This window comes from Vigna unguiculata, chromosome 1 (genome assembly GCF_037176805.1).
Source record: "Vigna unguiculata cultivar grain cowpea cultivar isolate G323 ecotype 2 chromosome 1, ASM3717680v1, whole genome shotgun sequence".
Lineage (NCBI taxonomy): Eukaryota > Viridiplantae > Streptophyta > Magnoliopsida > Fabales > Fabaceae > Vigna > Vigna unguiculata.
In genome coordinates this window covers 48424843-48451775 of record NC_140792.1, presented here as the reverse complement: position 1 = coordinate 48451775, position 26933 = coordinate 48424843, and the positions used below count along the sequence as shown (strand labels likewise).

General features: G+C 31.9%; 3 protein-coding genes and 1 pseudogene across 6 annotated transcripts; all 4 read left to right on the top strand.

Moving 5' to 3' along the window:
- Nucleotides 1–3107: 3107 nt before the first annotated feature.
- Nucleotides 3108–12121, top strand: TNO1 (TGN-related, localized SYP41 interacting protein). Of its 3 annotated transcripts, none has more exons than XM_028080896.2 (9): nucleotides 3108–3318; nucleotides 3513–3695; nucleotides 3788–4066; nucleotides 4160–8272; nucleotides 8602–9424; nucleotides 9522–10162; nucleotides 10554–10704; nucleotides 10780–10861; nucleotides 11613–12121. In XM_028080896.2, exons 2-9 carry the CDS (start codon nucleotides 3576–3578, stop codon nucleotides 11713–11715), a joined length of 6312 nt encoding a protein of 2103 aa, XP_027936697.1. In that variant the 5' UTR covers nucleotides 3108–3318; nucleotides 3513–3575; the 3' UTR covers nucleotides 11716–12121. The 3 variants fall into 3 exon arrangements, with proteins under 3 accessions (XP_027936697.1, XP_027936677.1, XP_085531861.1); XM_028080876.2 differs by having other exon boundaries at nucleotides 3785–4066; XM_085675735.1 differs by lacking the exon at nucleotides 3108–3318 and having other exon boundaries at nucleotides 3379–3695; nucleotides 3785–4066.
- A 2730-nt stretch (nucleotides 12122–14851) lies between these two features.
- LOC114163733 (uncharacterized) lies at nucleotides 14852–16096 on the top strand. Its single transcript, XM_028048031.2, has 3 exons — nucleotides 14852–14995; nucleotides 15340–15549; nucleotides 15808–16096. The coding sequence occupies exons 1-3, from the start codon at nucleotides 14987–14989 to the stop codon at nucleotides 15832–15834; spliced, it is 246 nt and encodes an 81-aa protein (XP_027903832.1). The 5' UTR covers nucleotides 14852–14986; the 3' UTR covers nucleotides 15835–16096.
- A 752-nt stretch (nucleotides 16097–16848) lies between these two features.
- Nucleotides 16849–22238, top strand: RGS1 (REGULATOR OF G-PROTEIN SIGNALING 1). Its single transcript, XM_028085537.2, has 11 exons — nucleotides 16849–17110; nucleotides 17632–17752; nucleotides 17900–17963; nucleotides 18057–18141; nucleotides 18925–18998; nucleotides 19332–19523; nucleotides 20109–20197; nucleotides 20332–20570; nucleotides 20759–20883; nucleotides 21137–21258; nucleotides 21561–22238. The coding sequence occupies exons 1-11, from the start codon at nucleotides 17034–17036 to the stop codon at nucleotides 21768–21770; spliced, it is 1398 nt and encodes a 465-aa protein (XP_027941338.1). The 5' UTR covers nucleotides 16849–17033; the 3' UTR covers nucleotides 21771–22238.
- A 1506-nt stretch (nucleotides 22239–23744) lies between these two features.
- On the top strand, nucleotides 23745–26272 carry LOC114179998 (very-long-chain 3-oxoacyl-CoA reductase 1-like; annotated as a pseudogene). The gene is made up of 3 exons (XR_014996755.1): nucleotides 23745–24514; nucleotides 24974–25043; nucleotides 25834–26272. The product of XR_014996755.1 is annotated as a very-long-chain 3-oxoacyl-CoA reductase 1-like (transcript).
- Nucleotides 26273–26933: the final 661 nt, after the last annotated feature.

Sequence of the window (26933 nt, the reverse complement as noted above, 5' to 3'; positions counted from 1 at the left end):
TCAATTAAAATAACAATTTTTTTCATGATTTTATATTAACTACATAATTTAATATTTATAACACTCACATCATTTAATTGACATAATTTCAGTATAAAAGTAAAAAGAAAAAAATTAATACATAATGGACAATTTTTTTCTTTTTATAACTCATTTAGAAGACCTAAATATGCTAAAGAGAAAGACTACTAACTAAATTCATTAAGCCTTCAAAATATAATATCGCAACTAAGTGCAAGTTTCAATTTCAACTTGGAGCCTACAACACACATTTATTTAGAAACTAATATTTTTTCTTTCATTATTTTGTATATTGAAATTTAGAAGCATGTACTAGAAATTAGGAAAATACATTATCCACCTTTATTAAGATAACCTAAACTGCCAGCATAGGTTGAGTTGTGGCATAATGACAAAGTACTATAACCGATAATATCTTTGATATTATGTCTGATTCATGAATTAATCATCTTTAAAAGCTTAAGCATTTAGGTGGGATAAAGTATGTGAATGCTTTTACATTTACATGTAGTGACGTGTGGTCTTTGAAATTTTCGTACACAAGTTTCAAATGTTGTGCATTGATACATATTTTTTTTTTTATAATTTTACCATATTTAATTTTAGTCGGTGGAAAGTGAAAAATACTATAATTTTTTGGTTAAATATGTTTTTAGTTCCTCAAATTTTAGTAAAATTTAAAATTAGTCTATCTTTAAAACTTTTGATCAATTTAATCTTTCATTTTTGAAAATGCATGAATTTAGTCATTTTAACCAAATTTTGTTAAATTTATCTGACATTTCAAACGCATTTCATTATAGTATTTGAATTGTTTACACCGTTTGATACATTTTCGCTTCGATGTTAACTCATATAATATAATAAAATGCGTTTAAAATGTCAAATAAACTTTAAAAAATTTAGTAAAAATGACTAAATCCACGTATTCTAAATATGAATGACTAAATTGGTATAGAATTTCGAAGAGAAATTAATTTCAAAATCATTAAAATTTGAGAGATCAAAAACATATTTAACCCACAACTTTTTATATAGACTTTTTATGCGAATTAGTTCCTTGATTTTCAAGGTTTCAAATTAATCTATATTTTAAAATGGTTGTAATAGAATTTATATGAATATGATAGGGAGGTTTACATCATAACTGAGTTTAAGTATAAACAAATTAGCCATCAAGTTTGATATATTTGACATGAGAGCTAACCCTATTATCATTATTATAATTAAAGGTGACTTAATATCTTATTATTGTATGATAGGATTGAATTATATTGTATGTTAATTGGTATTATTATATGCTAATTAATTTTCAAGAAGTATTGCATACCAGTCAATCCAATCCATTGAAAGCAGAGACAAGACCAGTTTCAAACAAAAAAAAAAAAACAGCAAAAAAAAAATATTAAAATGGGAAAAAGTCAAAAGAAAATGTATAACAATAAATGTCAGGGGAACAAACACAGGCTTGGCCAACTGAACGATTGTTTAGTTTACATTTAAAATTAATGAACGTTATAGGTAGGGATGTATTGAATTTGGATTTTAAAAGAATTTGTTTTTATGAATATTATCAGTACCATTAGATAACTTTAAGAAAGAACTTGGAATTTTTTCTGGATTTGTTTATTTAGTTTTTTATTACAAATTTTGTTTAATTTAATTAACTTTATGTTATTGGTTAATTTAAGTATTTTTCATTAATTTTTTATTTCAAAAAAATATTTCTTAATTTAGTTATTATGAATTGATTTTGTTGTGAAATTGGGTAATGTTACTCGTATTGAAAAAGAAATTGGATATTTTTGATTAAATTTTTAAAACAATTTCGTTTCATTTAGTGTTTAAGCTTTTTATATCTTGTTAATTGAATAACCATTGTTAATAATGGGGTGAGATAAGTGTTTAATTTTTTAACTTTAAGCAAAACATTACGAATTTGTATATTTATAAAAAAGTAATATATATATATATATCTATATATATATATATATATATATATATTAAATTAATACTTTAGCAAAATTTAGTTTAATCATGTGGAGATATGGAATAATAAAATTTGGTAAAATAAATTAAAATTTCAGTACTTTATTTATTTTTATTGTTTTAGATTGTAATATTTTATTTAAGGCTTTAAAATGAAACTCAGTTAAAAATTATGATATTTTTGGACAATTGATTAGTTTATTTAATAAAAATTAATTAATAATATTTAAACTTGAAACTTAATCAAACCGTCTTTTTATTTTCATATAAAAATCCATAAATAATAGTCAAACAATTAATATTTAATTTAAAAAAATAAAAATTAAACATTCAATAAAGTACATATATTTTAATAAAAACGGCTAAAAGCCAAATTTATAATTGTTTTAATTATTTTTATTTATTATTTAATCTCTTATCTTTCTATTAAAGTAAACAGATTTAGCAACTTTTTATTAAATAAATAATTAATTAGGATTAATTATTTAATCCCAACTAATTATTTATTTAATAAAAAAATAAAAATATTTAATTACTTTACTTAAATTATTAGTTCTTATAATTTTAATATTTTTTCCAAAAGATTCTTTTAAAACTTACAAATATACAATTTTCTTACAAATATCTTGTTACGTAAGTTCGTTGAAATGTAATTATTAAATCTTAGTTATAAAAAATATAGGTATAATTATTTATATTGTATTTAGTTTGGAGTTATGTATCAAATAATTAATTAATTTTAAAAAAGTGTCAATTACATCTAAATTTTTAAAAAAATATTTTAATTAGACGGAATTAACTAACGTCATTAATGACATGTCACGTGTTAATATATGATTCTTTTATTTTTTTTTATTTCTTTTAATTAAAAAAATGCTACCTATCAAATTTATGTGTATGACACGTGGTCATTGTTAGTGCACTTAAGAAAATGATATATTTTTTAAATGAAAAATTTTATGTATCTTAAAACAATCTTTAAAATCCCACCAACACGGGTAAATTATATTTTTGAAAAAAAAAATCATTAAAAACGGAAAAAAAATTATAGTTATTAGAAAATTACAAAGTGACGTATCAGGTCTTCCGAATCCAAATGATGTCGTTTCTGAGTACCAACGAAACAGGAGAGAAATGTCAACGACGAGTCTCACAACGTTGCCATTTACCACATACCAGTTTCAGGATCTGCAGTAGTACCAATTATAATCCAAAACTATAATAGTAACCAAATAAAAATTAATAAAATAAAATCTGCTTCTAAATTTTATTATTTTTCTTAGAATCCGAAATTCGTCGTCTTAACAGGTATGCATTTACAGTTTGATTGGCTTTCACTCTGCTATTTCAGGTTTTCCAAGTCAATTTCATTTTAGGGTTTCATATATCAAAATAAATGTTCAAGCTCATTTGCTGTTTGATTTAATCGTTTGAATTTGTATTTAATTGGTTTTATTTTTGTTTGAGTTATCGTTTGTGTATTTTTTTTTTTTTGTGTGAAGGGAATAGAAATTGCAGATCCGAATCTCGTTTGGGAGTGAGGAATTAGGAATTTGAATGTTGAGATGTCTGAGAATCACGTAGCGGAGCTGGTTTCGGAAGCGGATTCGGATTCAGGGGGTGGTGTGGGGCGCGACCAATCAAATGTGGATAGCGAACCAAACACTGGTACAAATCGAGACCAGGTACTTATTGGTTACCAATTGTTTATTACCCGAGTTACGAAAATTGGGCAATGCTGAATACTGATGGTTTTCGATTCATGTGAGTGAAGCAGGGAGAGCGTGTTGATATTGGGGAACCTGATGATGAAAAGTCCGCAGAGGATACTGCCAGGGATGACATGTTTGTTGATTGTCCCGATGAGTTAATCGGGCACAAGGATGACGAGGTTTCAACTGAGAAGAATGAAGATGACGGAACGGAGGAAAATGAAGTTATGCATCACCAGCAGAGACATTCTGTTGAAATGGGCAATGGAGTGGGGGAGCCTCACTCCCCAGACCAGCCGGAGAAAGCTGATGCTGAGAAAGAACGGACTTTGCAGGAATACCAGGTTTGTCGTTTGTATTAATTTGAGAGTGGTTTTAGCTAACACAGAATGAATTTTGATGTGAAGTACTCATTATTTCTTTTTTGAGTTGAGCAGGAAGAAAGACAAACTGTTACACAGGGAGTGCTTGATCTTCATTATCAGCTAAAGACTCTCACTGGCAAAGAGAATGGAACTGAAGTTGGAGATAGGGAAGTGAGTGAGTTTCCGTTGAGGGAGATGATAAAAGAATGTTTGGAATTTGTGAACACTGCTTCAGAAGACCGGTCAAACAGTGAAACCACTATAAGTAATCTTCGGGAACATCTGTCTACCAGGGACCGTGAGATAGAGGATCTTAATGCAAAGCTTGCTCAGTTAATGGTATCTAATGATAATTTTCAGGTTTCAGCTCAAGCTCAACTTGAAAAGGATCGTTTTGTTGAGAATTTAATGGATAAGATGATATCCTCTCTTGCAACAGTTGTCACTCAAGAACAAGTATTGGATGATTCTATTAGTGGGAAAATAGTTTATATTGAAGAAGGCACTATGCATTTAATTGGAAAGTATAATCAGATTCTTTCTGAAATTTATCAACTTGGGCAATCTTTCTCCGAGGTAGGCTTGGATTCTAAAGAGCAGCAATATGGGAACATACTTGCTGGTGCTCATGGTGGGTTACTGGAGCTCAAAAGAAAGGAAACAGAATTGGTTGAAAAACTGGCTCAGTTAGAAGATGAAAACCGGAAATTGGTTGATGAGCTTGATAAGGAAAAGGTGATGATAGGTACATTGAATACTGAGCTAGGAAATTTGAAAATAGAACTTGAGCAGGAAAAGGTTAAATGTGCTAATACGAAAGAAAAGCTTAGTATGGCTGTTACCAAAGGAAAGGCATTGGTACAACAGCGAGATTCATTAAAGAAGTCTCTGGCTGATAAATCCAGCGAGCTTGAGAAATGTTTGCTTGAATTGGAAGAGAAGTCAGTCGCTCTCCAAGCTGCTGAGGTTGCTAAGGAAGAGTTGACCCATAGTGAAAATATGGTCGCGTCCCTACAGAACTCATTATTAGAAAAGAATGCAATTCTGGATCAAGTGGAAGAAATCTTGTCTTCTGAATCTGATGATCCTGGGATGTTTGATGTGCCAGAGAAACTCAGATGGCTTGCGGATGAGAGAAGTACACTGAAGGAAGCCTTCATAGAGTTATGCAAATTGAAGGAATCTCTATCTCTAGTGGATATACCAGAGCCTGTTTCATCATATGATTTGGAATCACAAATGAATTGGATTGTGGATTCTTGTCTTAGGGCCCGGGAGATCATGGAAACTCTACAGGAAGAAAATTCTACAATCATGGAAACATCCCGTTACAATATTGATCAGTTGAGTATTACTCTTCTGCTGGAATTGCAGGAAAAATATTACCTTCTGTCAGAATTAACTGATTTGAAGTTCAAATATGATGAGCTTTTTGGCAAGAACTGTCAGATTACTTTGGAGAAGGATCAGATAGTCAATATGTTAGTTGATCTTTGTGGCCTGAACAAGGATGATGAAGGGATTGACTATTCCAACACTTCTGTGATCATCGACTTATGCTTTCAAATTCTAAAAGGGCAGAGTGGTCCCTTCTCTAGAGCATCTAAGATTGATGCTGAGTTGTTTGAAAGCATGCAAAGTCTCTTGTACGTTAGAGACCAAGGTTTAATACTCTATGAAGATATACTGGAAGAGGAGATGCTAATTAGATCAAGTACAAATAAGCTTTCTGAAGAACTAAAAGTGGCATCTAAGGAAATTATAATTCTGAAAGAAGAAAGGAGTTCTCTGCTGCAAGATCTTGATCGATCAGAGGAGAAGACTGCCATGATTAGGGATAAGTTGTCCATGGCAGTTAAGAAGGGAAAGGGGCTGGTTCAGGATAGGGACAATCTAAAAGGTCTTCTAAATGAAAGGAACGCAGAGATTGAGCAGTTGAAGGCTGATTTGCAGAAGCAAGAATCTGCTGTTTCTGAATACAGGGATGAGATCAACCGATTGTCCAGTGATTTGGAAGGCATCCCAAAGCTGCAGGCTGATCTTCTGGAAATGGAAAGGGAGAGGAATCAGTTAGAACAATTCTTAACGGAGAGCAATAACATGTTACAGAAAGTGATGGAGTGTATTGACGGTATCATTCTTCCGGTTGAGGCTGTTTTTGATGAACCAATAGAAAAGGTGAAGTGGCTTGCTGGTTATGTCAGTGAATGCCAAGATGCCAAGGTACACATAGAGCAAGAGTTGCGGTTAGTGAAGGAGAATGCCAGTATACTTGAAATTAAAGTAGCTGAATCCCAAGCCACTGTAAAATCCCTTGAACGGGAATTATCATCTTCGAATGACAGTGTTTCTCAACTGGCTGAAGAGAAAACAGAATTAGAACATCAGAATGGAAAAATGGAAGAAGAGTTACAGAAAGTTAAAGATAAAGTTGCTGAGGTTTTCAGTACCAATAAGTCACTCGAAGATGCCTTATCAGAAGCAGAAAAAGATATTTCTATTCTTTCCACAGAGAAAGAGCAAGCTCAAGCTAGCAGAGTTGCTGTTGAAAGAGAGTTAGAGAGTTTTAAAGATGAAGCTGCCAGTCAAGCAAGCAAACTGGAAGAGGCCAGCGGGATCATAAAGGATCTGGAAGATAAACTACATCAGGTTGAGGGTACTAAGAAGTCACTTGAAGATGCGTTATCAGAAGCAGAAAAAGATATTTCTATTCTTTCCACAGAGAAAGAGCAAGCTCAAGCTAGCAGAGTTGCTGTTGAAAGAGAGTTAGAGAGTTTTAAAGATGAAGCTGCCAGTCAAGCAAGCAAACTGGCAGAGGCCAGCAGGATCATAAAGGATCTGGAAGATAAACTACATCAGGTTGAGGGTACTAAGAAGTCACTTGAAGATGCGTTATCACAAGCAGAAAAAGATATTTCTATTCTTTCCGAAGAAAAAGAGCAGGCTCAAGTTAGCAGAGTAGCTGCAGAGAGAGTGTTAGAAAGTTTTAATGATGAAGCAGCCAGTCAAACTAGCAAACTGACAGAGGCCAGCAGGACCATAAAGGATCTAGAAGATAAACTATATCAGGTTCAGGATACTAATAAGTCACTTGAAGAGGCGTTATCAAAAGCAGCAAAGGATATTTCTATTCTTTCCGAAGAAAAAGAGCAGGCTCAAGTTAGCAGAGTAGCTGCAGAGAGAGTGTTAGAAAGTTTTAATGATGAAGCAGCCAGTCAAACTAGCAAACTGACAGAGGCCAGCAGGACCATAAAGGATCTAGAAGATAAACTATATCAGGTTCAGGATACTAATAAGTCACTTGAAGAGGCGTTATCAAAAGCAGCAAAGGATATTTCTATTCTTTCCGAAGAAAAAGAGCAGGCTCAAGTTAGCAGAGTAGCTGCAGAGAGAGTGTTAGAAAGTTTTAATGATGAAGCAGCCAGTCAAACTAGCAAACTGACAGAGGCCAGCAGGACCATAAAGGATCTAGAAGATAAACTATATCAGATTCAGGATACTAATAAGTCACTTGAAGAGGCGTTATCACAAGCAGCAAAAGATATTTCTATTCTTTCTGAAGAAAAAGAGCAGGCTCAAGTTAGCAGAGTAGCTGCAGAGAGAGTGTTAGAGAGTTTTAAAGATGAAGCAGCCAGTCAAACTACCAAACTGGCACAGGCTAGCAGGACAATAAAGGATCTAGAAGATAGACTATCTGAGGTTGAGGGTAATGTCAATTTATTGACTGAAAAGTATAATGCTGATCAAGTTGTCAAGACTGAGACAGAAAATGAATTGAAGAAGCTGCAAGATGAAGCTGCAAATCATGCCAACAATTTGGTAGGTGCCTCTGAAACTATAAAATCACTGGAGGATGCATTATCAAAGGCACAAGATAATGTTTCCGCCTTAGAAAATTCAAATAAAATTGCAAAGCAAGAGATATCTTCACTCAGTTTGAAGTTAAATTCATGCATGGACGAGTTAGCTGGAAAGAATGGCAACTTAGAAAACAGGTCCTTAAAGCTCATTGGACTCCTTAATGATCTTCAGGTGCTCATGAAAGATACTACACTATTTCCCAGAATAAAACAATTCTTTGAGAGGAAATATGAGACCCTGAAGAATATGAATCTCGTTGTCAACAAAATTAGAGATAATGTTGCCTTGACTGCAAAGGACACAAAAGGACAGCTAGTGATGGAGGTAGTATTGTTACCACCCTCTTTTGGTTGTTATTGTTTTCTCCTATTCCGTTCGTTGAATGCTTAATTAACCTGTTAATGCGCGCCATCCAAGCCTTCTCATCAGTAACATATATGTGTCCACATATAATTGAAAAAAAATTAATGGTGATCAATGCATGATATGAGTATTGATTAGAAAATTACACAGGGCTTTTGATGTCAACTGTGCTGTTTCGAATCTTTTCTTTCTGTCAAATCATTCTGTGTGTGTGTGTGTGTCTATTGTTGTTTTTGTTCTGTTAGTATGTTTTTGTCTATATTTCTTTCTAAATGTGTTGTTTGCTCCAGGAAAATACACTTTTGAGAAAAACATTCTTGGATGGTCCTCAAAATTTTGAAGTTGAACTGGACAACACAGAGATTGATGGTGCTGATATTGACACCATAATCTTATCATTTGGAAAGATTGTGAAAGCATTTGAGTTGAGCTACAAACACATTGCAGATAAGTTTGATGAATTTTCAGATTCTATGGATGAGTTTATTTCTCCTCTCCATGAAAAACTGTTGGAAACTGAGACCATCTCGGAGACTATTGTCCAGAACATGGAAAGTATGAAAGAAGAAGCAAATACCATGAAAAAGTTGAAAGAAGAACAGGAAAATATTATTGCCACTTTACAAAACAATATCAGTGTTTTGCTATCTGCATGCACTGATTCTACCATTGCACTTGAGAGTGAAGTTGACAAGAATCTTGGGCTACTAGACTCCATCCCTGAGGTTGAAAAGTTAAACCTTGAAGCAGGTGTGCAAGCAGATCATCATAAGAACAGTAAATACGTGGAGGCCACACATAAGTTGTTTAGTACTTCTAGAAAAGCTCAAGCTTTGATCAGACAGTTTGAATGTAGAAGTGAGCAGTTAGGTGCAACAATTGAAGATTTACAGAATAAATTGAAAGAAGCAACAGTTGCTTTTGAATTAGTCACAGGTGATAGAGACTTAAATAAAAGCAGAGTTTCGCTGCTGGAATCTGATATTCAATCACTCCAAAGTGCTTGCAGTGAGCTTAAGGATAAGTTAGAGAGTTATCATGCCTTAGAAGAACAATTGAAAGAAAAGGAGGCTGACATTTCATCGATGCGCAATGCTTTGTTGGCAAAAGAAGGTAAAGAAATTTGATATGTTTCTTGACTTAACCATATTGGATTTTATTTGATTTCATATATTGATTTAATTTCAAATCTTACATTTTCCATTGGCAGAAACCCCCCTCCTTACATCATCTCAAATGAGGGATCTCTTTGACAAGATAGATAAGATCAAAATCCCTATTGTAGAGTCTGAAGATGACTTGGAGCTACCTACTTCAGACCCTATGAAAAAACTCTCTTACATTATTGATAGTATTACTAGGTTGCATAATCAATTAAACTCTATGTCTCATGATAAAGAAAAGCTGCAGTCAATCCTTGAAATAAAGGATCTTGATATTAAGGATATGAAGGAGGAAGTTAAACAACTCAGTAGAAACTGTGAAGATGCAAAAATGCTCAAGAATGAATTGTCTGAGCTCACTTATGTATTAGAAAAAATTATGGATATTTTGGGAGCTGGTGAAGGGGTTGTAAATAGGAAATCCAAGGGTTTGAAGGAATTAATACCAGCATTGGAAAAACGTATTGTTGCCATTCGTTCAGAATCTGATGATTCAAAATCCAAGGCCCAAGAACTTGATATTAAATTAGTTGGAAGTCAGAAGGTTATTGATGAATTAAAAACCAAGGTTAAACTACTTGAAGATTCACTTCAAGATAGGACTTCTCAGCCAAACATTGTCCAGGACAGGAGCATATATGAAGCATCCTCATTACCTACTGGGTCTGAGATAACTGAAGTTGAAGAGGTGATCAATTTTAACTTTGTTTTCTAAGCTTATAGTTCTTACATAATGTGATATTTGAAGTGGATCTGCAGGGATATTTAAGTTCAAATGTTTCAACTATTCATTAGAAAAATATTCTGTGATTCTTTTCGTGACATAATATTGATGGTTTAATGTGTCATTAGTTAACACCTGTCTTTGTCTTTCTGAATTGATCCTGAAATATGAAAAATGGACATGTCTATCTACCGTTGCCTTATTCCTTCACACATATATTGGATATTCATTTGATTTCTGACTGACCATGTCTTTCTTTTTCTTTTATCAATTCATTTATATTATGATGCATTCTCGAATTATGTGTTAAAGTGATTAAGGGAAATGCGTGTTAAGTGTATGCTTCTTTACACAGGGTTCATCACGTGGCAAGAAAGCAATATCACCGGTCTCATCAGCTGCTCATGTGCGGAATATGCGAAAAGGATCTAATGACCATCTTGCACTTGATATTAGTACGGAGTCTGATAATTTGATTAATAGAGTGGATACGGATGAGGATAAAGGTAATTATGAGCTTCTCATTATTGTGAATTTCTTGATTTGAAAATTTGACGACTTAATTCTAGGTTACTTTGCAGGTCGCGTATTCAAGTCTTTAAACACTTCTGGATTTGTACCAAAACATGGAAAGCTCATTGCAGATCGTATTGATGGACTCTGGTAAAATTGCTATTTTCTTTTACTTTTTTAAACCAATGGTAAACGAAGAGTGTTTAAAATTGCCTGTTTTTTAACATGAAAGAATCGTAGAATTTACATGGTAAAATGGATGGCCGTAAGTTGAAAGCAGAAGACCTAAAATTTTAAAGATGATATTTTTGCGTAGAATCTCAAAAAAACTATCCTGGGTTGAGAAAGACCAGCCAGAGGATGCTAAAGATCTATGGTTTGGAGAGCGTTACTAAACTGTTAAAATGATTTCATTCCATAGGAAAAATTTTTAAGGCTACATATATTTGGAATTATTTAGGAAAAAACAAAGTTATCTTTCTCCTAGTATCAAATTCAAATCACCATACACCATGACATTTTCTTTGGAAAAAAGGGACTAAAGATTTGTTCACAAACTCTATTTTATTAATGAAGGTAAATAGGCCCTGAATAATTGGAATTGATTTATTGGCGTTGTTTAGTTTGTTTAATGATAAAACTGCTAAAACCGCTTAACAAGACACCTATATGTGTTTAGTGGCACTGTGGTAACTACTTTTAAATAAAACCATTAAATAATTGGGTAAATTCCGATCTCTATTATATCAATGCCAATAGTTCCTTTTAATTGAACTTAAATACATTAAATGGAAGCATTTTCAGAAATACAAATTCAAAGAATAAACATTAGTTTTACTGTTGCAAATTTCCATTTATTTTGAATTCTATCAAAAAAGAGGAATTTGATTTCCCTATGCAGGGTATCTGGTGGTCGAGTTCTCATGAGTCGTCCTAGAGCAAGATTAGGAGTTGTTGGTTATTTGCTTATCTTGCATATCTGGCTGCTGGGAACCATCTTGTAGAAAAGTTGACATCAAACCTACCTGGACTGCTCAACATTGGATCTCCGGCGTCTGCAAATTGTATTATAGATATAAAGTTGTCTCTTTTTATTTTTTCTTTTTATTCTTAATGAAGCCTAACCCGTTTTACTCATATCTCGTCAAATCCTTTATTTGTTCTCTGGAGTCACATTTTAGGGATTCAGAGATTCTGGTCTTCAATGTTTGGGCTCATATTTTGACAGTTTTTTTTTTTTTTATTTTCAAAATCGAAGCCCCTTCATTGTATTGACCTACAATTGTTTCAGTATCATAGTATGTGGTGGGTAGAAAGTAGGTAGATGATTTTTTTTTTGCATGCCAATGTAATAAAACTGTAGAAAGATTTTAAGGGTGATTCATTTATACAGTGACCATTTGAAGGATAGCTCTTCTCTCTCTTTATCGAGGAAAGCTTGTATATGTGATTTTGTATGTTTTCATTGTTTTACTGTTTAATACTTTATGTTCTATCATTATTTTGAGTTTTTTTTAATTGTTTTTCAATTTCTTAGCTTCAATTTAGTATATGTTTGTAAAGAATTCAATGTTTTTCTTTTTGCCAATGTTTTTTAATTGCTTAATTGAAGAAGTCAACGTACCCCTGATTTGGTTCCATCATTTCTATACGTATAACTATTACCTTACACCTACCTTACACCTACCACTCATTCTGACATTGTCTCCTTTGGTCTATATTGTCCGGAAACGGAAATGACATGGATTGGACAAGTTGGACAAGAAGATATGACTAAATTAAAAAAATAGGACATAAAACATGATGTGTATATATATTTTAAGTTTAAAATTGTCAATTAACACATTGTCAACTAACACAAAAATGAATCTAATCTATCTATCTAATATCCAATATGCAAAGTGATAATATAAGATTTATTTTTTATTTTAATCGTTAAAATCATGTCAAAGATAAAAAAATATATTTTAAATTAAACATAGTATATCTTATAAATATTGTAATATCGTATAAGTATCGGTGACTGTCTGATAAATACACAAAACTCAACATTTATGAAAAGTGTGAGAGCATCATCCTTTGGTGCATTCCCTTCACAAACTACCACATCCTTTCACCTCTCCACGGAAATGAAGAAAATAAGGATAAGCATGGCACCTGTCTGTTTAAATTTAGCATACAATTAATGAAAATGATTGTGAGAATTTATGACTTTCTCTGCCTCTTCTAGTGTCCTCTCTTTGTGATAATTATGTTGAGTGAATGATATGTAGTACACTTCATTTTTAAAACCCTGGAATATGTTTGGATTTTGATCATTATCTGGGTTGGATTGTGAGCATTCAAAGAAGTACACTTGTATTTTGATATTTTTTTTATTATCATTTGATATTATCTTTAATTATTATTTATTTTTCTTTTTTTTAAAGAAAGTTAATTTTTATTAAAATTATTTTATCTTTATAAAAATCGTCAAATACATTTAAATAAACTTTTCCTTTAAAAAATAAATATGGTAAATTACCTACCAGTCCTTTCCTTTGTTTTCATTTTTCTCTCCATACAAATTTTGGGCTGAAACAAAATTATAATCTGTTTAATCTTCAACGACTGTAATGCAACGCAAATTTCTTCTTGCACCCCATCGTTACGGAATTTATTTTCCAAAACACATAATTTCCTCTTTTGGAAATTTTGATGGGTGCAGGTTGAGGTGTTAAAATGGGTTGGAACCTATGAGCCAACCTGCTCACCACGGGTTTGGGCCGGATTGGGTTAATTTTTTTTACAAATTTCAATACGGGTTAATTTTTGACCCGACTCATCTAGAATCCGACTCACCTGGGTTGAACCTGTAGTGAGCCGGGTTGGTGAACCAATCCGCAGATAAAAGGGTTACACAAGTATTTTTATTAAGTTGAGCTTTACATATGGATCATGTTAAGCTGCCTTTTTTAGCCAACACATAATTAATTTGTATTTTTTTTATTTTGATTTGTATTTAGATTGTATTAAAGTTTATTTAGATTTTAATTAGAATTACAATTTAGTTTTGACTGAAAAAAATAAAAAAAATGTATTTTTTTTAATTAAGTAAACCCGTGGTAAGCCGGGCCAAAGTCGAATTATTTTGGCTCACTAAAAAGTGAATCGGGTTGGATTAGTTCACTAAATCATTAATCCGTGGTGGATCGAGCCAAATCGAGTAGGATTATCCATTTTGACAGAAAGAAACTCTGCACGACCATATTTAAATTATTATTGTATTTTAGACTTTCCTTATAGTTTTATCTTTAAAAAAGTTTCTAAAAATTGAAATAGAAAAATATATTTAATTTTTTTATTTTAATTTGTAAACAATGTAAGAGTATTAATATATAAAATAGTTTCCAATAATAACAACACGTTCTCTAGTTAATAATGAGGTGAAGGTTGGATAGAGAGATGAACGAGTCGCTTCTTCCCGTACGTTAACTTACCATACGAGGAAGATATTCACACCACAACTAATTACAAGTGTAATTTTTTTAATTTAAAAATGATTATTATACAACTCTTCACTATGCATTTTTTTTATTATTAAAAAATCTCTTATTTATTCTGAAGTGAATATACTCAATCGTTTAATGGAAAATCAAAATACTAAAAATAGGTAGACTGAATAAGCTATTAATACTTCATTCATTGTAAAAATAGTCAGATGTTATTTTGAAACGGAAACAGGGTTATGAAAATAAATAATAATTATTGAGTATATAAATCATTTACAGATAAAACAGAATTAAGAGAAGATTGGAACAAATAAATATTTATATTTTAGTTTTAATCATTTGAAATAATCTACGTCCAATATTAGTCTCTCAAGCATCCTTTTCTCCCGTTGGAAAAAATGACAAAAAGTAAAACACATTTTAATGTTAAAACAAAAAAAAAGTCAGATTAAAGTTGCGTTTTTTATTTGTTGTCCAAATATAAACCGTAAAAAGTTAATTGTTATTTTGTAACAGAAACAGTAGTGGGAAAAGGACAACATTTGGTCTGTGCTATAGTTAACAAAAAATTAAAAATAAAAAATAAAAAAATGTACACAATTAATTAAAAATTAATTAAAGCGTGTTTTAGATGAGTTGGCCATGGAAACCCTACAGCTATCTCTTCTTCTAGATCTTTTATAAAACGCTATGCATTCCATCACTTTTCGCATTCATCATTCTCTGTATCTATTCATTTTTCTTTTCATTTCGGGCTTTGTTGATTATCAATAAGCTTCAATCCATGGCTTCGGTACGATTCCTTCTTCTTCACCACCTTCTCAATTACCATGCATGGCATTGCATTCATATCATTTCTCTTATTTTCTTGTAAGAACGAAACAGCTTGTTACAAACGATAAAAAGGAAAAATTTCCAATTTTTTTATCGACCCAGATGATATATCTGATCAAATCCAGAAGAAAGAATCAATCTTTTCAATAGTCATTTTCTTTTATGGAAACAAATCTTGTTTATGCCATCATTCTCTTTGTTGGCAAATCTTAAGATTGTTTGCAATATGCCATGGCAAAAGCTTTAACCAATTCATCATTTGTTTCTGTTTTTTGGGTGTTATTCACATTTTTGTTCATGCAGTATGATCAACAACAAGGAAAGCCATTACCCAAGTTTGGGGATTGGGATGTGAACGATCCTGCTTCAGCGGAAGGATTCACTGTTATATTCAACAAAGCCAGAGATGAAAAGAAAGTCGCCTCAGTCTCGGGACGATTCCCTTCTCAACGAAAACACGATTCTCGAAAACGCAAGAATCAAAAAAAGAGCAAGAGTTCCACTAACCCAAAGGTACATTTTCTTCAAACTATGATTAACAATTACCAGTTTTTCATGATCTGACATATATATATATATATATATATATATACATATATATATATATATATATATATATATATATATATATATATGCCCATTTTCAATTTTGATGATCTGACATATAATCTTGGATGATGCATTCTGAGATATACCCATTTTGGCAACAAGAATTCCTTTCAATGCAGATTCAATTACGTGATCTTATTTGTGTTCATCTTTTTGGTGCAGAAAAAATGGTTTTGCTTTGGCCCATAGAGGAAGATTATTACAGAAGGAGGTGTTCGTTGATGGGATTGATTCAAAATCTTATTAATACTTATTAATTTGTTCTTGAGACTCGGGTGAAGTGAATAGTGCAGCTGATGGATGAATCCTGTTTTAGTTGTTTCATGTATTGTATTGTGTTATTTATGAATTGCAACATACTTACATGAATCAATGTCAATCTTTTTGCACGTCAATAAACCATAAATATATATTATTATATTACCCCTAATTTTATATCAGGGTGTTTTTATTGCTAAACTTTCCCAGTTTCTGCTTTTTATTTTACAGAATATCTTTATGCAGCCGTCTTCCATCAATAATTTAAATGAATGCTGTGTTGAAAAGTTGTATGTGATGATGGAATTTAATCACGAAACGTTTGAATTAGCCATGTTTAATTAAATACCGCACACGTGTGCTTCTAGATGAAGCATGCTACTTTTATATATATAATTGTTGTCTTAAATTTTACAGATAGTGCTTAAATAAAAAAAAAAAAAGTTAACTGAGAAACTTAAAAAAGAAAGGAAGGAAATTAAATTGATATTAGGAAAAGAATTTGGTCTACATGTATTGTTATAATTTATTTTATAATAAGTATCATAAACTTTGAATTAAAACTAAAGTTTGTTTATAAATAAGGAGTATTATTTTAATGTAGATCTACTTATTTTAAATTTAGAAGAAATTGTTTATAAATAAAAGAAAATTGTTTATATGAATTATTTTTTCAATTTTATAAACTCCTTATTCAATTTATGTAAAGTTTTGTTGCCTATATGAACTTTTTTTAAAGAAATCTTGTAATATATGAGTATGTATATGAAATGATTGTTTTAAAATTAACAAAGCATAATTAATTATGAAAGTATAGTGTAGGGTTGAGTAGGAAGATTTGGTAAGAGATTGGTTTATGATTTCCGTACAAGTCAAGGTCTTTTAACACTTTGGTTGGTATTTGTCGAATAAAACAACAATTCTTAAAAGGACTGTCATATATATATCTTGGGAAATTCCGAAGCAAGCAAATTGTGGTGAAACAAACATCACGTGGGAGTGAAGGACTGTGTTCTCAGCATAATTAAGGAGGAACAGAACAGAACAGGAAAGTGGCAGCTTCGATTCAATGCAACTGTTTGAACTCTGAACTCTGAATCTGCAGATTGTAACTGTCAAATGAAATCAGAATGCCGAGTTGCGCCGTCAAAGGAGGTTGCCCCACAGACTATATAGCCATTGCTCTATCCATTCTTTCCTTCACTGTGTAAGTTTCTCTCTTTGCCCTTATTCGTGTGTAACGGGTCGTTCTTGTTGTGCCAAATTTGCCACTTTACCTGCTTGATCTTATGACCCTAAGAGTTTTGAGCTTCAGTAAAAAGTTGAAATCTTGTATTTATTTATATATACCCTTTTGGTTTCCCTCCATCCCTATGAAGCAAAATTGCTTCTTTCCCCCTACCTGATCTGCTTACTGATTAAGGGTGTTTCCTTGGTGGGGCTCTCTCTTTGATGATTCATGTGATTCCTGTTTTTGGGTGATTTGGTTTGTTCTTTTGGCTCGTCTTTACGGTATCATTTGTTTCGAAATGAGATATACGTTTAGACTATAATTACTTTTATGGTATCAAATAATTTCATAAAATTAGTTTATGTACAAACTTATCTTAGCTTATTGTGAAAATCATTTTACTTTTTGAAAGTGGTTACGAAGAAGTTTGTCTAAACAGATCATATGTGACATTTGTTTTATGATGCATTTGCTGTTGGTTGGCTTCTATTCTTCAGGCTTGTTTTATGGTGCATAGTTCCCTTCATAGTTCACAAGGTTCCTCGTACCAAAGGCAGTGGCTTCTGGATACCTGTAATTCAAATTGTTGCCAGCTTCTTCCTTCTTCTATCGCTCGTGGTAGAAATGGGTTATTTATGTCTCTGTCATTTATTTTCTGTTAAATTAAACAATCCCAACTTGTGAAGTAGTTTGGTGTTACTGCAGTATCAACTCAACGTTGCCTTGTTCTCAAGCTTAGTGATTGTATATTTGTTTTTTATGCAGATATCGAATAATTATTTGAAACTTGGGGAGAGGCATTGGTTGCGGTCGTGCTACCTATGGGGAGGTTATCTTTCTTTTTGCCATCTTTTCTGACTTGTTTATGCTTACGTATTGAAAAGAGGAACACTTTAATCATGTTTTTCCTGTTTATTTTCAGCCTGGGGTGAAGGTCCACTAGGGTTTGGTTTGCTCTTAAGCTGTCGCATAACACAGGCTTCACAATTATATTTTATCTTTGTCAAGTAAGTGACATCTTGTCGGAAGTTTCTGACTGTCTAGCTGTTAACCGTTAAAGTCAAAATGATGGCTTTAGGGTGCTTTTGGATTAAACAACTTAATTAAGTGCTTAATGGGTAACTATTTATCTTGTAAACTCTTATGTATACTTTCTTGGGTAATCAGAATAGGAAATATGATTAAAGTCTAAGCTATTTTTCATGAGTGGTCATAGATATTGGAGGGCTTACTGAAATGAACTCAACAAGTTATGGACAAATCATCAGCTGTGGACTTGTTCAAACAAATTTTTCCTTAAACACTTGTAGGAGAAGATTAGTTTCTTCATAAACAAAGATTAGTTTATTCATAAGTCAATTTCGTGGAAGTTTTCCCATATTAGTTCCTCTAAAAGATCATCTTTAAACTATTCATAAACTAATTTTAATTTGTGGAGAAGTTTTTCGTTTCATGATCCACAGCTTAAAGCAGTCAGTGTGTATTTTCCACAACCACAACACATGGCAACCAACCTGTTGAATTTATATGATCATAACATTCTGTTTGTCTGATTGGTTTTCACTGGTGAAACTATTATTCACTTGAGCTCATGGAGGCTTGTGATTTTTTACTGATGCGGTTATTTGTACTCATGATTGGCCATAATTAATTGGCACTTTGCCTATTACTTCGAGATGCTATAATATTTTGTTGTCGATACTTCTTACTGCAATTTTTAACTGGTGCTAAAGGAGTCATCATTCATTTATGGCTTGGGTGTTTAATTTCCTCCTTTACTGATCTTTCAGGAGACGTTTACCACTGATAAGATCATATATATTTCTTCCACTTATTCTACTTCCCTGGATTGCCTGTGCTGCTGGTATGAATCTGAATTAATTTTAATTTTCTTATCAGTCTAGTTTTTATTTAGTGCTGCCGGTGTAATTTTTTCACTTTCATCCATAGAATTTCATTTTCTTTATCTCCTTCTATCTAGTATTTCAAAATTTTGCTGGACTTTGTTGTCTCTTCAGTTGACATAGTTATTTTATTTTAAGTGTTTCTGCTTAATGTCCATGATTTTCTCAACATCTTGTGAAGTTTATGGAAGTGATTGCCAGAACCCACTTCCCTTTCTTTCCTCAATCCTGTCTCATTTGTTTATGTTCTTTCCCCTATTTATTTCTAATAGAATTATTCATTCATTCTCTAGTTATCCATTGGATGAAGCCTCTAAGCAGTCGCTGTCACATGAGAGCTCAATGGACCATCCCAGTTATAACCCTTCACTCAGTGTATATTGCTATTTTGGTTGGAGTTACAACTGCTGTTCATCACATAGAATTCAGGTTTGATGAACTCAAAGACCTCTGGCGGGGAATACTCGTATCAGCTGTGTCCATTGGTACACCTTTTTCTAGATTTATAAAAAACTCCTTATTTCTCTGTTTATTTTGATGTTCCTAGCTTCTTAGTAACCTGTTCTCTAAGGATGTGTTACTAAGGAGATGAATTAGCCCTTAATTTCTTAGTAAGTTAGGTTTTCTGTTTTCAGGAAAAAAAGAAAGTTTTTTCTACCTAAATCTAAATGTGTAACATCCAAGTTAAAAATGTGATACCATAATCAATGTTCACTCCGAAATTCATATTTGCAAATGTTACAGATATCGCATATTCTTTAACTAGTGTGCTCCGACAACTAGTTTTGCAGAAGCTTTACCTTAAACATAATATTTACTCTAAAGACAATATTGTTCACTTTCTGAAAATAGACTTCATACTTTATAGTTTCTTCATCAACCACAATTTTTTAATCACATTTAACCATGGCTTTCTAAAGTAAAAACCACCGCATTCATTTTGCATTGCCCGGTCCTGTATCGACTTATTTATTTTCAAAGTAGTGTTATCAAATATGAGAATGGATATTTTCTGCAAGGCTTTTTCTTGGTGATCTCTATGATTTATCTTTGCTTATTTATCATGGCAGTTGTTTGGGTTACTGCTTACATACTTAATGAAGTTTATGACAATATCTCATGGCTTGAAGTTGCCTCTAGATTTCTGCTTTTAGTTGTGGTATGCTTTCCTACCGTTTCTTATGTCTCAATACTATGAAATCTCAGACATTTTCAATACGTTGGAAGTTAAGTCCAAGTGATTACTCTGTGAATGCTTTATTTACTTCCATTCTATGTGGGTTTTGTTCAAAGGCTAGCATACTTGTGGTTGCTTTCTTTTCAATATCAAGTTCTCAACCACTTCTCTCACAAATCAGCTTGAGGAGAAGAGAAACCCGAGAATTTCGCACAATGAGCCAGGCTCTGGGCATACCTGATAGTGGGGTATTAGCACAAAGTGAACCAATTTCAAGGATAGATCCTAATGAGCCATTGGATAAGCTTCTCTTGAATAAGAGATTCCGGCAATCTTTTATGGCATTTGCTGATAGGTAAAACATCCTTTGTTTCTACACCAGTATGTTGGTAGATATTTGTACGAATTATAGTTTCTCTCGAGGAATTCTGATGAAAGTTTTGCATCTAAACATCAAAGTTGGACTAAAGTATGCATATTTTTCTCTTTTATCTTTGTTTAAACTAAAAAAAGAAAAGTAATATTGTTTTCACATATATACAGTTGCTTGGCTGGGGAGAGTGTGCACTTCTTTGATGAAGTGTATGAGCTTAGTAAAATACCTGAAGATGACTGCGTGAGAAGGATCTATATGGCACGACATGTTATTCAGAAATACATAGTTGCAGGTGTGTAATTCCTATTCCAGGTGGCTTCCTTCTTTCATCCTTTCTCTTGGTTATTTCCACAATGATCAGTTTTTGCCATATTCAGAACTGTAAGATCAGTTTTCTTTCAATCCTTTTGTCAACACAGTTATTTGATTTAACACATTCGTATGTCTCATCCATGGTGTGCCAGTGAATGAGTTGAATGTTTTGCAATCTTTCCTTCAAATATGGGAGCTTTCTCTGATATTATTGCTAGAATATAATTTTACAGGTGCGGCAATGGAGGTGAATATCTCTCATAGAAGCAAACAAGAAATTTTGTCTACTTCCAACCTAGCGCGCCTTGATCTCTTCCAAAATGCACTCAACGAGATCATTCAGTTGATGAGAACTGTAAGTTTCTTAGGCTCAACACAATTTTAGGAGACACCCTTGATTAAAATTGAGTGATGTTATGTTCTCACATTCCAAATAAGATCATGTTAGACATCATTATGAACTTTCACATCTCAGCTATTATGTTGACAACCTATGTCCTGAGGTTCATACTCAGTTCTTTTTATGAGAAATAAATGAAGATAGAATCTAGACAACATTACAAACAACGTCACACGAGTATCTAAATTTTTCCATTAAAATTAGGCAAGCCATTGCTGCACAGTTTTTCATCTAAATTGAACATTCCACTTGTGCAGAACCTGGCACGAGATTACTGGTCATCGATGTTCTTCCTGAAGTTCCAAGAAGACTCCAATTTGAGATCCAATGAATATGAGTTGGAACAAATGACAGGGTGGAACTTTTCCCCAAGGTTGAGTTCTGTGCATGGTGCAGATGATCCTTTTCACCAGGACCATCTTCTCAAGAGCTCAGGCTGTAGCAGTGATACTACTACTGACTTATGACTTGTTAGTTGTTACCACACTTATTTACACAAGTTCTCTAGTTTGGTAATGCCTTAAAAAAAGAAAATTACTGATATGTTTTTTTCTGACTACATTTATGTTCATTGTCCATAGAAGATGAACAGTGGAGGAAAGTGGGGGAGATATAAGGAAGAAGTAACAGTATTTTCTGACTTTTTCATTTTTATTTTCAATCTATAAAGCATAAGTAGCATCCGTACAGTTAGGCTAGGACCATGTACTTTCTGGCATGTAGCTTGTATTATACTAATTTCATTTGAACCAGGTGTTTGTGTAGCATTTAAAGAGTACAAGGAACAAGAAAGAGATCAAAATGTTGTATGAAGCTAACAACACCCACCTTCCTCTCATGATATGTTATCTCTTTCATTCTGATAATTACTTGTAACAACAACAGTATTGTGAAAGAAAGATGTTAATTACATGTCTCTAGAAGTGGTTTTGCATTATTTGGTATCAAATTTAGCACTTATGCAAATATATTTTATCTAGAGTGATGGATATTTGCTGTTTTAGTTTGTGACAGGAATGAACTGAGTTGATAGCTGGTTGTATTCTGTTTTTGTATTTTTTTTTATAATATTTCATCATCAATATATATTTTAAAAAATCAACAGAAAAATAATAAGAAAAGAAAATCTGAACATTTTGAAAAATATCAATAACATCATTGATTGACAAATCACTTTATCCAACCAAACACACAAACAAAATGTTTTTGTCTTATTCTGTACTTGGTAGATCTGACATTTCATTTATGTAGTAGGTAGGATGCACCTTTTACTAAGATTATCATTAATTATCCTCTGATTTCATACGTAATGTTTAGCAAACTTCATTCAGTCAAGTTATTTAGAAAATCTATTTTAATAACTTGTAACAATTTATAAGACACTATTTGAAGTTTGTTTTGGCTTATGAAAGTCTCAATTTGTTTTTTTTTTAATGATTTCGTGTATTTTGTTTTTCAACATGGTGGCTGAGTTGTCTAACGACAATAACTGTAATGTGAGGTCGGTAGCGTCGAATAAAAAAAAATACATTTAATTATATTTTTTAAAAATAAGATTAATTTGAGGTTTTTAAAAATAGTGAGAACTGAATTAAAAAAATTAAAATAATAGTGAGATAATAGTAAAAAAATAGTATTTTCATTTTTAAAACAAATGTAGCTGATATTTTATATTGTTGGTAGTAGAAATATAGAAGCTGACATGAGGGAAATGAAAGAAATGTATAACAATATTATTGGTTGCCAATTTATTGTGAAACTGTTGGGAATATTTTATTTAATTTTTAAAAAATATTTGTATATACTGTTTTTTCTTTATCAGAAAATAAAAATATATTATACTATAGGAGTACTTGTAAGAAAAATCTTACAGATATATTATTCTTTAGGTGCTGCAATCCAATAATCCTGAATACACAATATTTATAACAATCAGATTCATAAACTTTTCTCTGTAATTTCCAAGCTAGAATTAATTCTCAGTAAATCACGCTATTTTTTGCGACCTTGTAATATTTCTGAACCTTTATTTACAGTTAATCAATTACAAAGATGATTTGACATATAGTGTAATTATTGCACTATTTATATTGCTTAGTTTTTATTATTTAACCCTACATTTAGATATATTAATAATAAATTAATATGATAACAATGATAAAAAAAAAATAACAATACTAAAATGTAATAATATTTAAAAGTACATAGTGTATTATCATACTATTTGTATATAACTTTATTTTATTTCATTTTAAGCTTGGTGGCAAATATTTTATTATATAAGATACATGAAAATATTAAAAGAAAAATGACAAATGTATTAAGCAGTCTCGAATTTGTTAAATACAAGCTATTTGTTATGTCCACAACAAAAATAATTATTATTCCTTTTGTTGTACCAAGATTTATTTAAGAAATTGATATTCTACAATATTTGAGCTGATTAAATACTTTAGAACAAAAATCATATGGATGAAGGTTGATAAAACATTAAACTGCACTGATTTTATTTATTTTTTCCATTTGTGATGCGGATAGGGTTAAAGTCTTAGAAAGAAAGAAAGTCGTGAGATTTCTTGCAATTTGGCTGAAAGAAAATGGAGGGGTTGGACAAGTTTCTTGTGGCAACAAGCACTATAGGCTTCATTTGTGTGTGCAAGGTGTTTGTCAAATTTCTCAAGTGGGTGTGGGTGATGTTCTTGAGGCCACCAAAGAACCTCAAAGAATATGGTTCTTGGGCTATAATCACTGGATCCACTGATGGGATTGGCAAGGCCATGGCTTTCGAACTGGCATCCAAGGGACTCAATCTTCTCTTGGTTGGTCGAAACCCTCTGAAACTTGAGGCGACATTGAAGGAAATAAGAGAGAGACATGGCGTTGAGGTGAAGTTCGTGGTCATAGATATGCAGAAAGTTGATGGAGAAGAAATAGCTAAGAGAATAGAGGAAGCAATGGATGGTTTGGATGTGGGTTTGCTTGTTAATGGTGCTGGTTTGGCTTACCCTTATGCAAGATTCTTTCATGAAGTTGATTCGGAGCTTATGGATGCTGTTGTGAAAGTGAATGTGGAGGCAACAACTTGGATCACAAAGGCTGTGATTCCATCCATGATCAAGAAGAAAAAGGGTGCTATAGTGAACATTGGTTCTGGTTCTTCCGTGGTGCTTCCTTCGTACCCTCTAGTCACTCTCTATGCTGCTACAAAAGGGTAAGTTGGTTCATGGTTAAGTTTGTTCCATTCTCCAATTCCATGTATCATGGACATGCTAGCTTTTTTAGGTGGGAATGTTCTTTGTTTGATAGGAAATCTCACTTTAATTGGTTCAGTTTTATGTTTTTCTTTTTTCTGTCCAAACTATGATAAGAATGGAAATGTGGCTTCATTTTCATTTGCACATGATCTAGACTTTGATGAGGAAATATCCTTTGCGTTTTCTTCAATTTAGAATTGAATATATCATCTTAAATCATGTTGAACAGATATTTCAAGGAGTTTACCCAAGATAACACCTCATCTAGTCCTTTTCTTACCAATCCAACTGAAAAATAAAAAGAAAATGTTGATGTTTAAAGCAGAGATATTTTCACTATCCGAGTTATGATTTTATTTGTAGTTGAATGAAAAATTGTGAATCCAGATCTGAGATGCACTTGCTATGTTTTTCAGATATCTTGCAATGTTCTCCAGATGCATCAGTTTGGAATATAAGCATCAAGGAATTGATATCCAATGTCAGGTGGTCCTCTTTTGCATCTTCTCTCCACTTTCTGTTTGAAATTATTTCATCATGCATCTTTCATACCCTTTTAAGGTTCTAATTGTTTGGTTTTAGAGTATCATCATTCACTATAAGTAGCATCGATAAATTACCAGTGGAAAACACTTTATTCATATTTTAGATTTTGATATAATTTGATAAGGAAACTTTAAAAATAAATAAATATAATTTTTTTATTTTTCTTTAACATCTCCAAATGAATACATATTATTGCATTTCAAATGTTAATCTAAAATATAGATATAAAATATAGATAAAAGAAATTTAACAAAATTCGATGAAGACTATATTTTTAAATTTTAAAGATTAAGATGTATCAAAATTTAAGTTAGAAAAATTTTAATTTTGTATTCAAATTTAGAGATTAGAAATATATTTAATATTTTTAAAAAATATAATCACAGGACCATCCATTTATGTGGGACAAGGCCATAAAGAAGTAACTTATTTTCATGTATAGTTTGAGTCATAAACTAGGAGGAGAAATTGTACAAAGGGTACTTAGTTTCTGCATACTACAACTATTTGCTGCACTTCATAACATAATACATTTTTAACTCGTTTTAGTTTCTGTACTCACAATTTTTTAATTTGTTTTCAACTATAATTCTGAATGGTAAAATTAAAACACACTAATAGTATATGCATGCAAGAATTAGAACATAATCAAATAATAGATATCACATTACAATATAACTGTTTGTGATCATTTTTGATGTGGTGCTGAGTTATACAGACATACATACAGGTTCCATTATTTGTATCAACAAAAATGACCAAAATGAAGAGCTCAGTTTTCGTGCCAACACCAGAATTGTACAGCAAAACATGCATAAGGTGGATTGGGTATGAAAAACTGGTCGAGCCATACTTTCTTCATTCTGTGCAAGGGTTTCCATAAGGGCAATTCCTCCTGCACTTATGGATTCCTACATGTTACGCTATTTTCTTTATTTTCGTGCAAAAGGACTCTCCAAGGACTCCAACAAAGCTAAAAAAACATCATTAGCTGCATCTGATTCCCAAGAACCAAACATCATAAGTTAAGATTATAGTACAAATGACCAAGTCTTTCTGAATGATCTATGATGCATGCTACTTCAATTTATATTATTTATCTGTATTTGATACATTCGTATTATGATCTACATTTCTGAATGATATATGATGCATGATATTTTAATTTATATTATTTATTTGTGTTTGACATATATTCGTATTCAATAAAGTATTCAATAAAATATGACATGTGAGGTCCCTAATGAAATAATTATACTTTTTTTTTTGAATTTTACTTTTTGGAAGTTAACCTACTTCCCATGGTGTTTACTTAATTTATTGCTTTTAACTGTGATTGGTCTGTGTTTACTTAATTTAGTAGTATTTGAATATTTGCTTTGCCATCTTTCTGGTTAACTTGTACAACCATGTGGTTAAGTAGAGCCAGCTGTTCAACTAAAAATATTTTTCACCTCCACTTGTACCATAGGATATCAATTTATTGTGAAAATTTATGCTACTTGAGATAGCATTAAAGTTTATTGGTTGATCAGATTAAAAATCCTGTGAGTTTCATAAGTTAAGTGTTTTTTATTTGAAAAAAAGGTGATAATTTAATATAAAAATATAATATATATTTTATTTCATATCTAAATTATGCAAAATAAAAAGATAATATAATGGATGTATGTAAAGACTCTATGGATCTGATGATGTTTTTTTTAACCACATAGTTTTATTATCAACTATTTCGAAATATATGGAATATAGATAAAAAAAATTAAATATTGTAATGTTTGTTTTGTATGCGAGGATGAAGAGAGATGGATAAAATGTTTTGAATAAAGA

Bases quoted from the DNA above. Each gene is read 5' to 3' on its own strand.
- RGS1 (XM_028085537.2), top strand. From the start codon at position 17,034: ATGCCGAGTTGCGCCGTCAAAGGAGGTTGCCCCACAGACTATATAGCC. The intron at 18,142-18,924 runs GTAAGTGACATC...CTGATCTTTCAG, and splicing joins TTATATTTTATCTTTGTCAA to GAGACGTTTACCACTGATAA. The intron at 20,198-20,331 runs GTATGCTTTCCT...TTTTGTTCAAAG, and splicing joins GATTTCTGCTTTTAGTTGTG to GCTAGCATACTTGTGGTTGC.
- LOC114163733 (XM_028048031.2), top strand. The intron at 15,550-15,807 runs GTACATTTTCTT...TTTTTGGTGCAG, and splicing joins AGAGTTCCACTAACCCAAAG to AAAAAATGGTTTTGCTTTGG.
- TNO1 (XM_028080876.2), top strand. From the start codon at position 3,576: ATGTCTGAGAATCACGTAGCGGAGCTGGTTTCGGAAGCGGATTCGGAT. The intron at 10,163-10,553 runs GTGATCAATTTT...TTCTTTACACAG, and splicing joins AGATAACTGAAGTTGAAGAG to GGTTCATCACGTGGCAAGAA. The intron at 10,862-11,612 runs GTAAAATTGCTA...TTCCCTATGCAG, and splicing joins GATCGTATTGATGGACTCTG to GGTATCTGGTGGTCGAGTTC.